The sequence below is a fragment of the Peromyscus eremicus genome, chromosome 11 (genome assembly GCF_949786415.1).
Source record: "Peromyscus eremicus chromosome 11, PerEre_H2_v1, whole genome shotgun sequence".
NCBI classification, from domain to species: Eukaryota; Metazoa; Chordata; class Mammalia; order Rodentia; family Cricetidae; genus Peromyscus; species Peromyscus eremicus.
In genome coordinates, this window is record NC_081427.1 from 44,738,771 (window position 1) to 44,757,514 (window position 18,744).

Below are 18,744 nucleotides of genomic sequence, written 5' to 3' on the forward strand. Positions count from 1 at the left end.
GCACATATGCACCATGCAAAAGACCTGAACAGAGGAGGAGATGTGTTGGGGGAAGGGGTTAAGCAAGAATAGAAGTGAATAAGAGAGGGTAATGGGGAGTGTGATAAAGATACATTGTATACATACACAGATTGTTAAAAAATAAATTTTAAATTTTTTTAAAGGTCATTTCTGGTCAGAATCAATGAAGCTGAAATGGTAACTCAATGGTAGAGCACTTTGCCTAGCAAATGCAAGACCAGGAAATCCTTTAGGAAAATATCCTGAGACTAACAGTAAAGTCTATGTCCTGAAAATGGTGCATGAAATAGAAAACACCAGATCTTTCCAAACAGAATATTCTGGCTACTGTTTTGTAGATCTTTATCCAACAATAAAGGATCCCAGCACTTTCAACCTCTGTCAATGGGTGTGGCTTGTCATTTCAGACAGACAGACACACACACACACACACACACACACACACACACACACACACACACCATGGAGGGTGTGCCTGATAATTTCATGGAATTTATGAAAACACTTTACTGTCTCTGGTATTCCTTCCTCTTTTGAGTCATAAAATAAAAAAGATGATAGGCAGGCTGTAGGGCAGGGGACATAGATCATTGTTTTGCTGTGGTAGATTTTTGTCTCACAGAGGAGAGAATTTCTTTGGTGACTAATCTGCTAAATGTATTATTGCACTTTATCTCTTCTTCCTCAGGTCTTGAAGTTATGCCTTAATTTGCAAAACTAAATTTTAATAGCATATGTGATACATGTTCTTTAATTGATATAAATTTTCCTCTAGTATTATTTTAACTCACTTTATCGATGTTCTGTGTTTTAAATATGTTTTCAGCTACATCAGTTTTCACCTCCTTTTCCCTCCTCCAGCACTCCCTTCCCTTGAAGCCGTCCCATGTCTCTCCACCATCAAGTTGATAGCTTGTCTTTTATTATTGCCTCATACATGTATATGTGTACACATGTATGTATGTATGTGTGTGCACAACTATATATAAATAGAACCTGCTGAGTCCATTTTTGTTGTTTGTGTGCATATGGTTTCAAGGCTGACCACTCTGTACTGAACAACCAATAAGGGGCTCCTCCCTAGGAGAGGCTAATTCTCCTCCTCCCAGTTGTCACTGGTTGCCTGAGGATTTTTGTCTATAGGTATGACCCCGTGAAATTTCTCCACTTCCACATACACATGTCCACGGATATTGCCGCTGTTCCAGTCTTGTTGATGCATCCATTTCTAGGAGCAATCATTTCACAGCAGACTTTCTGGTTGGGGTAGTTTGAATAAGAAGGACTCCCAGGTTCCTGTGTTCTAATACCTGGTCCCCAGTTGGTTGACCTGTTTGGAAAGGATTAGGAGATGTGGCCTTGTTGGAAGAGGTGTTTGCCTTGGTCATGGTGTTTTGTCACAGCAATCTAAAAGTAACTAAGACACGGGTGTTATGGCTTGTACAACCTTTACCTGTTTTTCACCATGTTCCCTGAGCCATAGATGCCAGAGCTGTGATGTAGATGTACCCTTTAGAGCTGGGCTCCCTGTGAAACGCTGACCTCTGTGTTGGATCCTGTTGTGTTTGCATTTGCTGTAAGGAAAGCTTCTTTGAGGGATGGTAACTACATGTAACCAGGAAAGGAGGCTTGTGCACAAAGAGCGTTCACAAGTCATGGGTCTGGAACTAGGCTTGTGGGTTTAATTGCTAATTCTTAAAGCAGCAAGTTTTTTTGTTTTTTTTTTTTTTTGGTTTTTCGAGACAGGGTTTCTCTGTGTAGCTTTGCGCCTTTCCTGGAACTCACTTGGTAGCCCAGGCTGGCCTCGAACTCACAGAGATCCGCCTGGCTCTGCCTCCCGAGTGCTGGGATTAAAGGCGTGCGCCACCACCGCCCGGCAAGTTTTATTTTTATCTTCACATTTAAAATACAACAGAGGGGGAAATGTTAGCATACTTATAACAGGAGCTTCCTTTTCATCAAAATGTCAAAACATAATCAAACTGGATATATATTTTTTTTATGGTAGGGAGAATGACATGAGAATTTTCATATTTTCTGCACCAGGAAACTCCTTCATGAATATGCCCTTATCAGCACATGTGTGTGTATATATCTGTCTGATATGTGTATCTATACATAGTCTATTAGGTGTTAGCAGTAGGCTGTTTCAGGTGATGGGATTTTATATGGTTTTTATTTTCCAACAATTGCCTGTATTCTGCAGTGAATGTTTGATTGCTATCTTAACTGACAAAGGATGATTTTTCCATTCTTACAATCTGCTGGTAAAGGGCAGTGGGTTTTCATTTTTAAATTATTTGAAGACCTTAGATGAAATTTATAGACAAAAAATAGGAACGAAAGGCTAATTTTTGTGTCACAGATATACATACCTACAGCAAATATTCTTTAGTGCTGCTCCTGGGAGCTGCAGACCTTTCTTCCTCCTGTGCCAAACTTACTGAGGTACACTTAAAAGCTTATAAGGCACACATGTTCTGTTTTGTATTTTAAATGATTGTTTTCCTTTATTTAGCTGTTGTTGCTAAAAGAACATGCTTACGTCTTGGGTATAGATAATGACTTATATGAAGACATAAGTGTTCTGATTCTCAAACATTTTAGTAAGTGGTGTTCAAGCATAGTTTATAGTAACCCATTGCATTTGTATGCATCTTGGGGTCTTTGGAAGTGGCTTAGTAGGTAAAATGCCTGCCACATAAGCATGAGGACCTGAGTTTGACTCCCCAGCACACGAGTAAAAACCCAGTGTGGTAGTGCACATCTGCAATCCCAGTTCTGAGAAAACAGATCCACGGAATCCCTGGTCAGCCAGCCTTGCCCAATAAATGAGCTCAGACAATGAGAGACAAAATAAACAGACGAACAGAAGGTGGTGGGGAGGGGTAGAGAAAGACAACCAATAATGGATTATGGCCTCCACAAACGTGCTTACTTGATCATGGCCTATGATCTTTTTGGTTCCATGCATTTACTCAGGCCCTCCCTGTGTTCATCAAGGAAATTTGCCTGTAGCTTTTCTCCATGTTTTTCTTTACTTTCTGTTTTCCTACGTCTGTCCCGCCACCTGTTCACTTCAGCTGTGGACATAGATAAGGAAAAGAGACTTCAGAGCAGCAAATTCCAAACCTGAAGTTTCCCCTGGCCTGCCTTATCTGAGCCTCGCCAGTCCTTTCCTCTTGACCTTACATTCCCGTGAGGTAGGGGACCAGATGGGTCACAGAGTCCAAATCTGAAAGGTAGGACCCCAGAATCCAGCCTAGCGTGCTGTGGGAACCGAGTGCAGCCCTGTGTGCAATGGGAAGAGAGAGACAGCGATGTCTTGTGGTCTCTTACATACGTAATAAGGGTTGTGGATCAACTCCCGCGGGCGGTCACAGCAGCTCTTGACTCCTGTGATATATACACTGTGAGTTTTAGGAGTCGGACACTTCATTAGCGTCTTTATTAGTTGTTAGTTTCCTGCAGGACTAATTGGTTGTTCTCTTTAAATAGAATCTAGATTTGTTCTATAAAAATTCATTTCGCATACAATGTTAGAAAGTATTTGTAGCTGTTTGGGAACTGCCTTCTGCACCATATAACTGTAAGCCAAATTTATTCTTTTCCCTGATAATTTAATAATTTTGGATATAAAGTAAAAATCACAAGCGAAGATAGAACATGTCATGGTATAGTGTAGGCTCATGTCAAATGTTCATTTGATCTTACAGGACAGACCATTCGAGAGAAAAGAATTGTAGAAGCAGCAAACAGAAAAGAGCTAGACTATGAAGCAGGAGACATCCCAACAGAGTGGGAAGGTAAGTGTTCACCTCCAGTAGGATGTTCAGTGATCTATCAAATTAGTTAGAGGACATAGAATTACTTCTCCATGGAAATGCTTTACAACTTTGTTTCTGGAACGTTGCATTTATTTGAAATTTGTGAAGGTAGCAGAATTTTAGTAAGGGAGTGCTCATGTGGCACTGAGCTGTGCGGCTCCATCAGGACCGGGGTGAGGGTGAGGCAGGCAGACCAAGCTCCTGCATGTCAGAGTCAAGGACTATGCTCATGCCTTGCCCTTGCACCTGCACAGCCCCAGACTAGAGTTCTTTTCCAGCAGCCACTAACTCCTCAACTTGGGAAAGTAACATATTTTGGGTCTTCATTTTCTCCTTTATAACCTGTGGAGAACACTTACATTAGGTGATGTTTTGGAGTATTTATCTAACTCACAAGGACCCTGTTAATTGACTTCGTCTTAAATGAAGGATAGGTAACTGACCCCTATCTGAAGACAGAAGTTGAAATGGAAAGCAACATGTAGTAGCTCTTGCCTGTGATTCTAGCAGGGGAATTTCCTGAAGCTCGAGGCCAGCTTGGGCTCCATAGTAAATTTCAGGCCAGTCTGAGCTATAGTATGAGACCCTATCTCAAAAATAACCTTTTTTTCTATAAAAGATCATGAGGACCTGAGATGCCACATAAAAAGCTGAGTGCAGCTGCATGTGCACCTGTAACTCCTGCACCTGTAACCCCTGCACCTGTAACTCCTGCACCTGCAACTCCTGCACCTGTAACTCCTGCACCTGTAGCTCCTGTACCTGCAACTCCTGCACCTGCAACTCCTGCACCTGTAACTCCTGTACCTGCAACTCCTGCACCTGTAACTCCTGCACCTGCAACTCCTGCACCTGTAATTCCTGTACCTGCAACTCCTGCACCTGTAGCACCTGCAGTGCTGTCTGGAGTGGAGACAAGAGGCTCACTGGAGTTTGCTGCCTGGTAGATAGCTCCAGATTCAGTGAGGAACTCTGTCTGTCTCAAGAGAATAAAGCAGAGAGTAATAGAATACCCAGTGTCCTCCTCTGGCCTGTAAAAGCACACACATGCTGGTATGCATGTGGGTGGGTGCGTGCGTGTGTGTGTGTGTGTGTGTGTGTGTGTGTGTGTATGCACACATTCATGTGCACAGACACACACACACACACACACACACACAAATAAAAGACGACTGAAATACCAGTATCTTCTACTTTGCTTAACACTTACCAAGTAGTGTATATACCTGTGGTATACTCTTCCCCTATAGTCATTGTCTTGTTTGATCATAACAACAGTCCTATAATTCAGACACTATATTTATTCATGTTTAATCTATAGAACATCTAAGGTCCAGTAAGTTTAGGTCAGTTGCTGGGATTATGCAACTTCGTACATATAGAGCCCTTGCTTCTTGGTGGTCATAACATGATAGCTTCCATGTTGTAGCCATAAGCATTATGTTCCACTTATGGTAGCATGTGCTTGTAAATACCATTTCATGATAGCCATTTCTGCTCACTGACTATTAGAACAGTAGGAGTGTGAGAAAAGAGCTACCTATGGGTAGATAACAGAGCTTGAAATGCAGTCTCTACGTTGGCAACTTCTAGAAGGAGCAATTGAGCTTTATTTTCCCAGATGGTCTACATTTGCAAATCTCGGGTAACACTTGTGCCTTCTTTATGAGCCTGTTTTGTCATTTTCCCAATAATAGTATAGAATTAAAATGTTTCTAGAAATAAATTAAGTTATAAATAAACAAATAGGTAATGGCTAATTTTTCAGCTTTTGAGACTTTCCGAGAATTGAAATGAAGTTTTAATGCTTTTTATGACTCTGTCCTGATTTGGTAATTCAGCATACTATCCCCATGGGGCATATTCTTAAAAATTATGAATCAGCCAAATACTGAAACACAAACACTTTTACAGTGGCACACATCAATTAAGGATAAAAAATAAGTACTTTGTGCCATGAAAATATTAACAAATATATACAACACTATGTACAGGGAAGTGGGAGGCTGTTGAAGCCATTGATACCAACACCAAATGAACCTGTTTTCAGTCCAGATGAATAGGAGTTGACGTTTTTAATTGTTAATATTAAAGTACTGGTACCTAGCAGTTGCCTGCTGTCATACAACAAGGATTAAATAATGTGGCTTTCATTCATTTCTCTAGGAAGCTATTGACTTCCTAGAGCAGACGTTCAGGAGTGGGAGAGACAAACCAGTTAAGCACTAAACTGCATACTGTGTTAGTGACCATAGCAAATAGCATGGGCAAGGACAGATGGAGTACTCGGGGAGCTTACATACTGTGTTAGTGACCATAGCACATAACATGGGCAAGGACAGATGGAGTACTCGGGGAGCTTACATACTATGTTAGTGACCATAGCACATAACATGGGCAAGGACAGATGGAGTACTTGGGGAGCTCTTGCAGTTTTAATTAGTATTCAGAAGGACCTTTCTGAGAAGGTACCTTATGTTGCCTAAAGAATGAAGAAAGATCTGTCTCTGCCTTAACCAGAGAGGGCCATAAGTAAGGCAAGTACAAAGGCCCTGAGGCAAAGACTCACTCTGGTGATTAAGGAATGTCAAGGAAGCCAATGTGACTGGAAGAGAAGCGAGAGAAAGCTGTGGGAGATAAGTTTAGAGTGTGAAGAGAATGCCCGATGTGGGGGGCAGCATTGTGGGCTGTTGTAAGGACCACAGCCTTTTCTTTCAGTGAATTTGGAAGCCACTGAGAAGTTTGAGGAGTAGCCACATGCTGAGTTAGAGTTCAAAGGATCAATCTGGCTAATGAATTAGAGGAACTGAGGGCGATGTCATCAAAACATGGAGACAGAATGTTTTCTAACACTAAATAAGGCAAAGAGTCATTGTGACTTGGACCAGATTAACAGTAGGAGTGGAAGGAAGTAGATGCATTCTGGAACAATGTAAAAGTAGAGCTAAAGGGATTGTTGACACATTGGACACAAAGAATGTGAGTTATGATGCTAAGCCTTCTGGCCTCACCAGGGGAACATGCAGTGGCTTTTAACTGTAACGGGGAACAACAGATTAGGAGGGAAGTGAAGCCAGTTTTGGAAATGGGAAGTTTGAAGTGCCATTCACCATCCAATTAGAAATGGTAAATTGAGAGTCAAGAATTCAGTGGAGCCAGGCAGTGGAGGCACACACCTTTAATTCCAGCGCTCACTTAGGAGGCAAAGGCAGGCAGATCTCTGAAACCCAGGACAACCAAGACTACACAGAGAAACACTGTCTTGGGGAAAAAGAAAAAAGATAAATTCAGTGGAAATGTCTGGGTTGAAAATAAAAATGTGGAGTTTCCAGCGAACAAATGCTGCCTAAGTCTGTGAGGCCAGATGAAATCACAGAGGCAGTGAGTATAAACAGGAAGTACATGGAAGGCTGAAGCTGTGCCCCTCAGGTTTAGAACAATGGAGACAAGAGAATTGACAGGAAAATTAAGAGGAAAACTTAAAGTGTCACATTCTGGAAGCAAGTCATCAGGAGGGAAGATGTGATGAATGGTGTCACATATTAACCGGCTGCATTAAGATCAGACAGGCCGGTGCTAACCCTGACAAAACACTTCAGTACGCTGATGGCGCCTGAGAGAAAAAAGAGAGACTTTGAGGAGATAAGGGTAGATGGTGTTTTGAGGAGGTTATCTCTAAAGAAAGTTAAGCCGTGAGACCCTACCTAGAGAGGAAGGCCAGGTGAGAAAGGGTTTATGTTGGCTGTCTTGGAAGCGGGAAATGAGAGGATTTTTCAGTAGTGATGGCGAAGATCCACTCCCCAAAGAGAGCATGTATCAGTTGAAAGCCCCTGAAAAGGGAATGTATGTGAGTGCTGGTCCGTGGCTGGAAGAGCACAGAAATTCCATCAGTAGGAATGTGGGACAGCCAGGGTGGGTGGATGGGACTGTGAGAACTTAGGTCAACTCCTGATTCCTCCTGCTGAGTCAAGGGTGCTTAAAACCTCCCCAAAGCTGACAGCTACCACAAGTTTTGAACTCCAACCATGTCTTCTAAGTCTGTGACGTTTGTTTTCCTGTTGTCGGTCCAGGGATTGAACCCAGGGCCTTGGACATGCAAGGCAAGGACTGCACTGCCAAGCCCCAGCCCCCGCTCTTTGACTCCTTACATTGTATTAAATTCTTTTATTCTACTGTATAGTGTTATATTTAACCCACCTCTTCAATGTCTTGGCTAACACCTACTTTTCCTTCAGGTTTGGGGTAGATGTTGATTCTCTTTGGAACCTTTCCTGATGCTACTCTCAGTCCCTAGGACCAGATGCAACATTCCTGTTGTTTTCACTCACTTCCTGACCTCCACATAGCACTTAACCCACTCCAGCAAACTTCCTGTTTGTTTTTCTACCTCCTTCTCCTGGACTTGAAGATTCTTTAGGGTGGAGTCCCAACTTGGCCATCACTGTATTTCAGGGCCTATCTTAACACTTTACATATAGTAAGATGGCTTCTATGATTATTTCCTTTGTGTTGGTGTTTTAAGTGGTACACCTCAGACGTTATGTACATTCAGACTGCTGTGGGAGCTTCAACACTGTTCATCTCCAGAATGTTTTTCATCATTCCAAACTGAAAATTAACCACCATTCTGCCATTTGTTGTTATGAATTTGACTGTTCTAGACATAGCATATACGAAGGATCAGATTGTAATTGCCCTTTTGTGTTTGGCTTACTTATTTCACTTAGCAGAGCGTGCTCATGGTTGTCTATGTCATAGCACACATCAGAATTTCATTCCCTTCTCAGGGTGAACTGGATTCCATTGTACACAGTCACAGTTTATGCATCACCACACTGGGTCGGATGCTTCCATCTCCTAGTTATTGTGCACGATGGTGTTATGAATATACATTTACAAACATCTTTAGTTTGAAACCTAACTTTAAGTAGTTCAAATAAATTTAGTCTAAAAAGACCACGTGGAAGGCAGAGCTTGTCAAAATGATAGAAAAGACAATTATGATGAACAATTTGACCTAATTGGCATTTAGAGAATACTCTACCGAGCAATTAAAGAATGGACATCTTTCTCTCACTTTGGATCACACGTTCTTTCTAAAAATGTAGCCAGTACTAGTTTTGTTAAGCCCAGTTTATCCTGTTTATCAATCCTGATACAAAACAATAAAGAATATGTGATACTACAGATCAGAATCCTACATCCACACAGACACAAAAATCACTGACCCTGCAATATATCAACAGAGAGCCAGATGTAGTAGTGTATGCCTGTAATCCCAGCCCCTTGGGAGGCTACCTAGTTAGTCTAGTCAGGAAGATTGTAACTCTGGACTACTAAATGAGACCTGTTTCAAATAAAAATCAAAAGGGGGGCTTGGGAATATAGCTAGGTGGTAGGCTAGTTGGTGGCATGTGCAAGCCTCTGCTTTTAATCCCCAAAATACTACCCACCAACAAGGATTAGCTCATGATGACTATGGAGTTAGTCTAGTGTGATGGTGGTTTTACCATTAGAAAGCCAAGGCTGGGAGGATGGCTCAGCATCTAAGTGCTTGTGCTGCAAGGATGAAGACCTGAGCGTGGGTCCCCAGCACCCAGATGCCATGGTGCCAGTGCTGGAAAGCAAAGGCAAGGGCTCCCTGGCCAGCCAGTCTGACCAATCAGTGAGTTCCAAGTTCAGTGAAATACCCCATCTTAAGAAATGAGGTGGAGAAGGGCCAGTGAGATGGTTCAGTGGAGAAAAGGCTCTTGCCACCAAGTCTGACAACCTGAGTTCAGTCTCCTGAACTCACATGGTAGAAAGAGAACCAACTCATGAAAACTGTTTTCTGACCTTCACAGACACATGCACCTCCCAATGCGCGCACACGTGTGTGTGTGTGTGTGTGTGTGTGTGTGTGTGTGTGTGTGTGTGTGTGTTTTAATGTAGAAGGTGATAGAGGATGACATCTGATGTCAACATCACATGTCTGGAGGCATGTAAATACCTCCCCCAATACACCTAACTTTTAAAAACTTGGTATGTTGGTTTTGACTTGATTTATGTCAACACGCAGTAAACCTAGAATTCCTTAAACTCTTTTTGAACAAGAATAAGATTGGGAGATTAAACAATGTAAACCTGTTTTATCAAGACAGTTTATGGCTGAGAAACGTTAGAATTTAAGAATGGGCAAAAAGTGAATTCATGTTTCACCACTGTAAATTCCCTCAACCTTTCATAGGTTGCTGGCCGGAGTATAAAATAATAGTGAAACAGCTTTGGAAATAGTCTTTCAGTTCTTTATAAATGTGAACATACACCAACCCCATGGCTTAGAAATTCTGCTAGGTATTTCCCCAGAGACATAAAGACATTCATCTGTCTACCTAAATACGTGTCCCAAATTCTGTGAAGAAGCCTCAGTTACCCAGTTTGTAAGTGACCAAACAAATTGTCCTATCTCCGTGCGATGAAGTAAGGCGCAGCAATACCAGAATGAACTGGTGAGCTTGCTCTGTTGCTGGGGCTGTGTGTAAGTACACCAAATGTTAGCTACTCCAAGCAGCATATGCTTGTTACCCTAGAATTTCTGTGAGTCAGGAGCCCAGGCATAGCCTAGCTGCGTTCTCTCGTGAGGATCTTGTCAGACTGTGATGCAGGTACCAGGCAGGCGACGATCTGTCTTCCTCCCACCTGGGCACTCACTGGCAGCATCAGTTCCTTGCAGTTTTAGGACTAAGCTTCAAGTTTTTGCTGCGTATTTGAAAAGCCATCCTGAATCCTAAAGGTCACCAGGTAATTCTTGTATATCTATAAGATATACTTAAAGTTCATTTACCAAAAAATGTAATGTGAAACAAGACTCATTTCACAATATGTCTTTTGAAGAATTTCTCAAACTTAAAAAAAGTGTACCTTTATTTATTTTTATGAAGTGCCAGCTCTCAGAACTGGTGAAGATCTCTTTTTTCTTTCTTTCTTTTTTAGTTATGAGACTTTATGAGTATCTTCCTTAAGTGAAATAAACATCTCTTCCAAATTTATATACTTGGATGCAAACCGTTAACTTCTTTATCCTCTGATTTTGTTCACGTACTAACTTGATGGTAGGCTATATAATTTACCACTGATGGTTGGAGGTGTTTCTAGGATCCTAATGCCTGTAGAGATTTGAAGAAAGTACACCTCATGAAGTATTCTTCTCCCTGCTTCTTTTAGTCTCTCTACATGATTAATGGGAGCCTTAATTGCATGCTCACCTTTATATTCAGTATAGTTTGTATGTGCCGATGGGAATATTAAGGTTCATGCATAGTAATGAGAATGAAAATGAGCACTGATGAAAGACTGCTAGGATCTCAGGGCTTTAACTGCCCAGTCCTTTTGCTGAGTTCTCTTTGAACAATGGTAACATCAAGAGGACCAATACGGAATTCACCTTACAGATATTTTGCCAATAGTAAGAACATTTTATGATTCGTAATTAGATAGAGGTTCTGTTTAGATTGTTCTGAGATTTAAAGTCATGCTTTAGTATTATTGCTTTTTCCATTCCCTCTTCTTCTACCTTTTGCCGGCTCTCACCAGGACATGTCTGTACGACCTGTGGTAGCTGAGCAAGTGGGTCTGATTGTCAGAATAAATGATCACATGGACCGTGCCCAGCTGTGGTCTTTACTGGATACTTAACAAACAGCAGTGCCATCAGCCATCATCTAAAGATGTTTCGGGTATCTGGTTTTTGAAGAACCATAAATGTACAAGCTGATTGCAGCAGTTAACATTGTATATTCATTTAAAGCAAAGATAGTTAAATGAAGCCTAGGGAAGCCCTCGGTCCTTCTTTAGAGAAAAATATGCTGTGACACTGACTAGGTGGCACTCAGCATCTTCAACGTATAAATGGATATTTTAAACTTGAAATCAGAAAACACATGTTTCAATACAATATTATTTGCAGACACTGAAAATTATAGTTGTATAATTTTCATGTCATAAATGTTCTTTCAGGTTTTTTAAACTAACATTTAAAGATATAAAACAAGCAATAGTTTTCCCCAATGTCTTCGTCTTTACTAAAACCTTTTAAAATGAGGAGTAGGTGTGCAGCTCGTGGTGGAGTGCTTGCCTGCCATACACAAGGCCCTTGGGTTCAATCCCCAAGGACTGAAAAAGACAGAAGATTTATTTTTAATGCTTTGGGTTCATTAAAACATCTTTTTCCAATCTCGGGTGAAATCTGAGAATGCTGGTTTGTGGATTTGCCAGTAAAACAGTCATTTTGTGGTTTTTTCCTGATGATAATGTGCATTCTGCCATTGTACCTCTTCATCACAGGCTCACGCCCACTGGTACGGATTTATAGACTAGAATATACAGTATCATTAGTAAAATATATAATAGCTAATCATGAAGGTCTTTTAGGCATTATGGTAGTGGTTTACATTAGATATATACTTGTTGCTGAGCGGATTGTACTAAATGACAGTCCTGGGGTTGGCACAAATTTTCTTTAAAGGACCAGATGGTATTTTGGACTTTGTGGGTCATTTGGACTATTACAGTTGCTCAATTCTGCCACTGTAGCCATAGATACAAATCAGCACAGCTATGTTTTGATAAAATTTATTTATAGACACTGAAAATTTAAGTTACTTATAATTTTCATATGTCATGAAATATGCATCTTTTGACATTTAAGAAAAAGCCACATAAAGATGTAAAAACAAGCAGTAGACTGGATTTAGCTTGAGTCTCAGATTTACTGAACACTGTCCTGGTGGGCGGTTGTTCTGAACTAAGTTTCTAATGTGAATTAAAGCTGAAGAGTTATCTGAAATTTTTGAGAGGTATAGGACTTACACTGAATGATTTTAAATCAAACTTGTCTCCTGGGGGGAAAAATTGACAAATATAAATAGCTTATTTGGCCATAAAGAAGCAGCTGAAAATGTTGTAAATCACTTCTTTTCCTTGACGGCATAGAGGAGTTTTGATGTTACTAAGCCATTTTTTCTAATGGGCAAGAAGAACTATTGCAATGAATATATGTATGAACTGAACGTGTGTATTCAATAAGTATTAAGAACCTACTTTCTCAAGGCATTTGCATGATAGAAAGATAAATTTCCCATTGGTGTGCCCTAACCTTGACAGCCTATAGTCATATAAAATCTATGCAAGTTTTGGTTCAGATGGGCCGAATAGAAGCTAAAGATAGTTAAAAGAGAATGCAGAAAAGAATCAGAAGTAGAAAAGCTCAGAAATGGAGTAGAGAGTGCTGAACATGGAACCTGCTGGTGATGCACATCTGGGGTCAGTGCAGGAGAGCGCAGCAAAGGGGAAGGATTCCAGCCCACAGCTGAATGTCCATTTCCATACCCACGACTGCAGAACTAGACTTTGCAGAAAGGTAGGTCTTGATGTTATCATGTGGATGATAAGAGACATTTGGCAAAGCTAACTTGAAGAGCAGTGTCTGCTCAACTGATAGAGCTCTGCCTTCTCAGCCACTTCGCCATTTTAACACCCAGCCTGCTTCTCATGAATTATCTAGCCAGAAGCACATTGCTCAGTCTGTCTGGGCCTCAGTTCCCTGGTGTATAGAGTGGGGTCGATGATTTGTCTGTTCTGACATGGGTAGGCTCTCAGCTAGCCCTCCTCCTGCTCTGGTGCCCTTGGACTGCTGCTAAACGTTGACAGACTGCTTAGGAAAGCATGGTTGGTTTCAGAGCCAAGCACAGGAGCAGATCTGATTTGAATCCCACCATTACTACTTAACCTTCAAACCTGGAGAATTATCTAATTTCCTATAAAATAAGGATACTTCATGGTTTTATAGAGAAGGTTGAATCAACTAAAATTAGAAGACGGTTTTACTTTTCTAAAGTAGTGGTTCTCAACATGTGGGTTGTGACCCCTTTGGGGTCATTTTGGCCCTTTTACAGAGATCTCCTAAGATAGGCAGAAAACACAGATAATTACATTATAATACATAACAGTAGCAAAATTACAGTTATGAAGTAGCAACGAAAATAATTTTATGGTTGGGGGTCACCACAACCTGAGGAGCTGTGTTAAAGGGTCGCAGCATCAGGAAGGTTGAGAACCACTGGTATAGAGACTACATTACCCACAGTGAGGTTTTCAGAATCTCCTGTAAACCCTCATAGGACAAGCAGATGTTATTGGATTTTTGCTTTTTAAAATCGCATATTAAAAAAATGCATAAGGTTGGTGTGGTGCTGCATACCTTTAATTTTATCCTTGTGACGCAGAGGCAGGAGGATCTCTGTGAGTTCAAGGCCAGCCAAAGCTACATAGTGACATCCTGCCTCAAACAAAACAAACAGAAAAACAAACATAGGTGTATTGAATAAAATTGAATAATAAGAATACTTTTATATTTTCATATGCTAAATAGTGAGCAGAATATATATGTAAATATAAAAATCATATAGCTTTCATAAACAACCATTCACTGCAGATACCATTTTAATTTCCATTTTACAGAAGAAAAATCTGATGCTTTGAAAATGAAATGAGTTACCCTGGGTACCATAGCTCGGAAGTGATGAAGGTGAAGGTAGAACCCAGAGAGTCTGACTCTAGAACGTGCTTGGTAGCTTTTCTGGAGGCAGCTGCTGCACGCCCTTCCCTTTGACGCAGTGTCTACCAAGTGGGCACTGAACCAGTGTCTGTCCCACCTCTGGAGCCTGCCTCCCAAGAGTTAAAGAGAAGACTGATGGTTTGCAGCCAGAGAAGGCAGCTACCCACTAGAGCACATAAGAAGAAAAATTTCTGTAATAAAAACTTCCCTAAATCCTTGATAAATTGGGCAATTACAAATTCTGATTTCCAGAATAATATAATTTTGACATTGCCTTGAACTTTATTGTGATTTGTCCTTTATGCCATAGACTAAATTGAATTCTAATGATTATTGAGCTGTGATTTTGAAGATATGAAACTGTCTTCCTGATAGTCTAGTATTTTTTTCGCAACACAGATCACCTGACATTATACATCAGTGTGTTTATTTCCTGTACCCCACTTCTCTAGTATATAAGCTGTAGTAGATTGAGGCATTTCATCTGCTCAGTTCCTTGCTAAAGCTCCAATATTTAAAACAGTACATCATAGATGTTCAGAAATATCTTGTAGGCACGAGTGAATAAAATGTTTATGTATGTCCAGCAAGATGGCTCAGCAGGTCAGAGCTCTAACGACCAAACCTGACAACCTGAGTTCTATCCCCAAGCCCTACATGGTGGAGGGAGAGAACTGACTTTGGGGGGTTGTCCTCTGACCTCTACACATGCTGTTGGGTCCCCCATTAAAAAATGTAAAAGAAAAATGTTTAATATGGGTGAATTATGGAAAACAAACATCTAAATGCTATTTTTCATTTTAGCATGGATTAGAAGAACAAGAAAGACTCCACCTACTATGGAGGTAAGAATACATGGGAAAATATTCAGATGGTTCATGATTGTAATACTGTGTTTGTCAGCTGAGAGCTTGTACTACTAAAGATACATAAATTCTTGGAGAAAATATAACACATCTCAGTATTAATTTTACTGTGTAAGAAATAATTCTCAAGTATTTCTAATAAAATAATATATTATCACAATATATTAGCATTGCATAGTAATATTGTGTGATAAAAATATGTGCACGTTTTCCTCATGCATTCTTGTAATTATAATTTTTCTTTATTCTTAAAATTTTCATGCCTGCATTCAGTGAAATATAATTATATCCACTTTCCATTTCTCTTCATCAACTACCCATCTTCCCCCTCTAATCATGCCTCTCTTGCAACTTCATGTGTCTTTTGTTTTTCTTCTTTCTTTTTCGATAACGCATTGAGTCCTTCTAGCCCTGCCCATGTGTACTTGCACAGGAAACTTGCCTGTGGGAACATCCTTGAAAGAGAATGGTTCTCCCTCCCGCAGCATCCATCGAGGGCTGGTAGCTTCTCATCAAGGACTGGGGCCTGGAGAGCACACTACCCACCCATCAAAGCTGGAAGTTTGGCTAGGTTGACCTTGTGCAGATAACCACAGCCTCTGTGTGCTCCTGAGTACAGTAGTCATGTCAGGGCATTGTAAAGCGCTCCCCCATCCTCCAGTCCCATCCTCCTTCTTACATTCATGACATTCCCTGAACCCTGGAGTTGGGAGGAGGTTGATCAGTCTCTTGTTCGCAGCACTGAAGACATGCCATGTCTCTGCCCTGACTAAAGCCACTGTGAAAAGAGTCTTCTTTGACCAAGGTTGAGAGCAGCCTAGCTCTATAAGTATAAATGTAAATATTTTAGAAGGCAATTTGGCCACATGACTGCAATAAATGCACATCTTATAGGATTTATCAAAAAAAAAATATATATATATATATATAAAAAAACACTTTAGCAGGAAAAACTATTTTCTAGGCCAGTTGCCTGCAATACTATCCACTCAGAATACGAAGCAGGGGGATGGTTGGTTTGAGGCCAGCCTAAGAGCCTTGGGGACAGCAGTCTTTAAATTTTTAGAATAGTATATGTTTGAAGTAGCAGTTTGTTATAAACTCAAACACTATGGCATTACTGTTTCTCTCCTGGTCAACTTGAAGGGTGAAGGGATCAGTTTCTAGTACAGTTCTTGGGGTGCTCTGGTCAGCGGAAGGTCTGTTCCTCCAACAGCTTGTTGACTTCATTCTCTGACCTCCTTCTACCTGCTCCATTCATACTCCTTAGAGGAGCTCCTGGGAGTTTCTCGGGGTTAATGCTTCTTTCTGTGGCCGTCGGCTGACAGACATACCTGTTTATATTTAATTTTTTTTTAAAAGGCTCATTAGAATCCTAGGATGCCTCTCTGAAGTCTTTTCTTTTTTTCTTCCTTCCTTCCTTCCTTCCCTTCCCTTTTGTTCCCTCCCTTCCTCTCTCTCCTTCCTTCTTTTCTTTTTTTCTTTTTTTTTTTTTCCGTTTTCTTTTTTTAAGACAGGGTTTCTCTGTATAGTCCTGGCTGTCCTGGAACTTGCTCTATAAACCAGGCTGGCCTCGATCTCAGAGATCTGCCTGCCTCTACTTTCAGAGTACTGGGATTAAAGGTGTGTGCCACCACTTGGCTAACTTCTCAACTTCTTAACTCATACACAGATTTAATCACTTGTAGCTGAAGTTTCCTCCAGTCCTGCCTGGCCCACAGTCAGGACAAATCTCTCTCACCCACCAGTCCCGCAGCCACTCAGACCCAACCGAGTAAACACACCGAGACTTATATTGCTTACAAACTGTATGACCGTGGCAGGCTTCTTGTTATCTAGTTCTTCTATCTTAAATTAACCCATTTCTGTTAATCTATATGTCGCCACATGTTCCGTGGCTTTACCTGCTGCCTTTACATGCTGCTCCCTGGACGGCAGGCTGGTGTCTCCTCACTCAGCCTTCCTCTTCCCAGAATTCTCTTCTGTGCTTGTCCCGCCTATACTTCCTGCCTGGCTACTAGACAATCAGCATTTTATTTATACAGAGCGATACCCACAGCAATCACTCCTTTCTTGGGCACCCTGGCTTAGACATCTTATTAGGCCCTTGGAATTTAGTGTTTAAGTTTATAGTTTTGTTTATTCATCTTTCTGATGACATCATAGCCACCTGGTGCAAAGCTTGATTTGTTTTTGTGAAGTTGGTTTTTATAGACAGATTTGAGTGATGAGCTTGAGTTTCTATCCACCAATTACAGATTAACCTTGTAAAACCGAACATATTTCCAAGTTGAACATTGCTTGCTCTGTTTTCAGAGAGGTTCACATTCAGTTACAGTACATCGGTATGGCTCAGCACTTGCTCTGTAGTGCAGGACGAAGTGAGCTGTAGTTCACAGAACCAATGAGCTAGACTTTTCCTGAATCTTACCTTATTAGAAGCCATTAGTAGCAAATATTTAAAAATATTGTTCTGTTTAGACTAACAGAATAGTTAGACGCACAATAAGCTTTTCTTTTTGAAAAGTGGCCATGCTTTTTGCTAATTATTGGCAAAAGGCATGATGATTCAGTGATATGTTTACAGACAGTAAGAAAAGAAAACCACAATATTAGTGGTCTGCCTACTTTATTTTCAATATATGCTTCATGAAAGGGAAAAAGGAGTTCGAGACACCAATAAAGAAAGACCAGTCAAAAGTGCTTAGAAATGGTGCTGGTGTGGTCTAGGCATAGGTTGGGTGGATGTGTAGGAGCACTTATCATGGCTTTGGTTACTAACTGGACCATTGTCTTGACTCTGGGCTGGAAGCTCCCAAGACTCATTTTGTCCAGCAGTCATGAAATGGTTACGAGAACTCCAAGTACTGGTTTACAGTGGGAAACTGTCAAAGCAGGGGAGGCAGGAGCTTGGTTAGTGTTCCAATGAGGAGAAGCAGGTAAAACAGACACCTAACTACTTCATGCTTATTTAATGTTGCTTACTGCATCTACCGCACGACTGAGATAGTCTGACCCCAGGGTACAAACAGTTGAGAGACTGTATGTTGTTACCGATATCTCTTCAGACACGCAGAGCCTTGTGGATGGGAACAGAAGATTGTCAGGTGCTGGTTCGGCTTCCACTGTCACAAACAGTAGTTATCTGGATTGTCCGCCAGCATGTGTCTCTCGACCCCTTGCCTCTCTGCTCCCCTTCTGAGTGACATCTCTCTTTTACTGTCACGGCTGCTATAGTGTGGTCTGATGCTGCCAGCCCTGCAGCTTTTCTTTGGTTTTACCTTTCATACTTCTACTCTGGCCTATAATATGTCAATTTTGCAGCTTAACATTCAGAGAAGAATATTGCTTCTGAATTCTTGAGGCCTATTTCAGAGTTGTCTCCAAGTAACTGACAGTTATTGAGCTCTCTGTGCTCAGTATTATTAGGCTCATT

At 41.0% G+C, this 18,744-nt stretch overlaps 1 protein-coding gene across 1 annotated transcript in view; it reads left to right on the forward strand.

The window, feature by feature from the left end:
• The window catches only part of Ndufaf2 (NADH:ubiquinone oxidoreductase complex assembly factor 2), a 109,068-nt gene that overhangs the window by 60,655 nt on the left and 29,669 nt on the right, over positions 1 to 18,744 (forward strand). The window contains exons 2-3 of the mRNA XM_059276595.1: positions 3,738 to 3,827; positions 15,247 to 15,287. Of these exons, the coding sequence (XP_059132578.1) occupies positions 3,738 to 3,827; positions 15,247 to 15,287 (131 nt within the window). The remainder of the gene's footprint in view (positions 1 to 3,737; positions 3,828 to 15,246; positions 15,288 to 18,744) is intronic.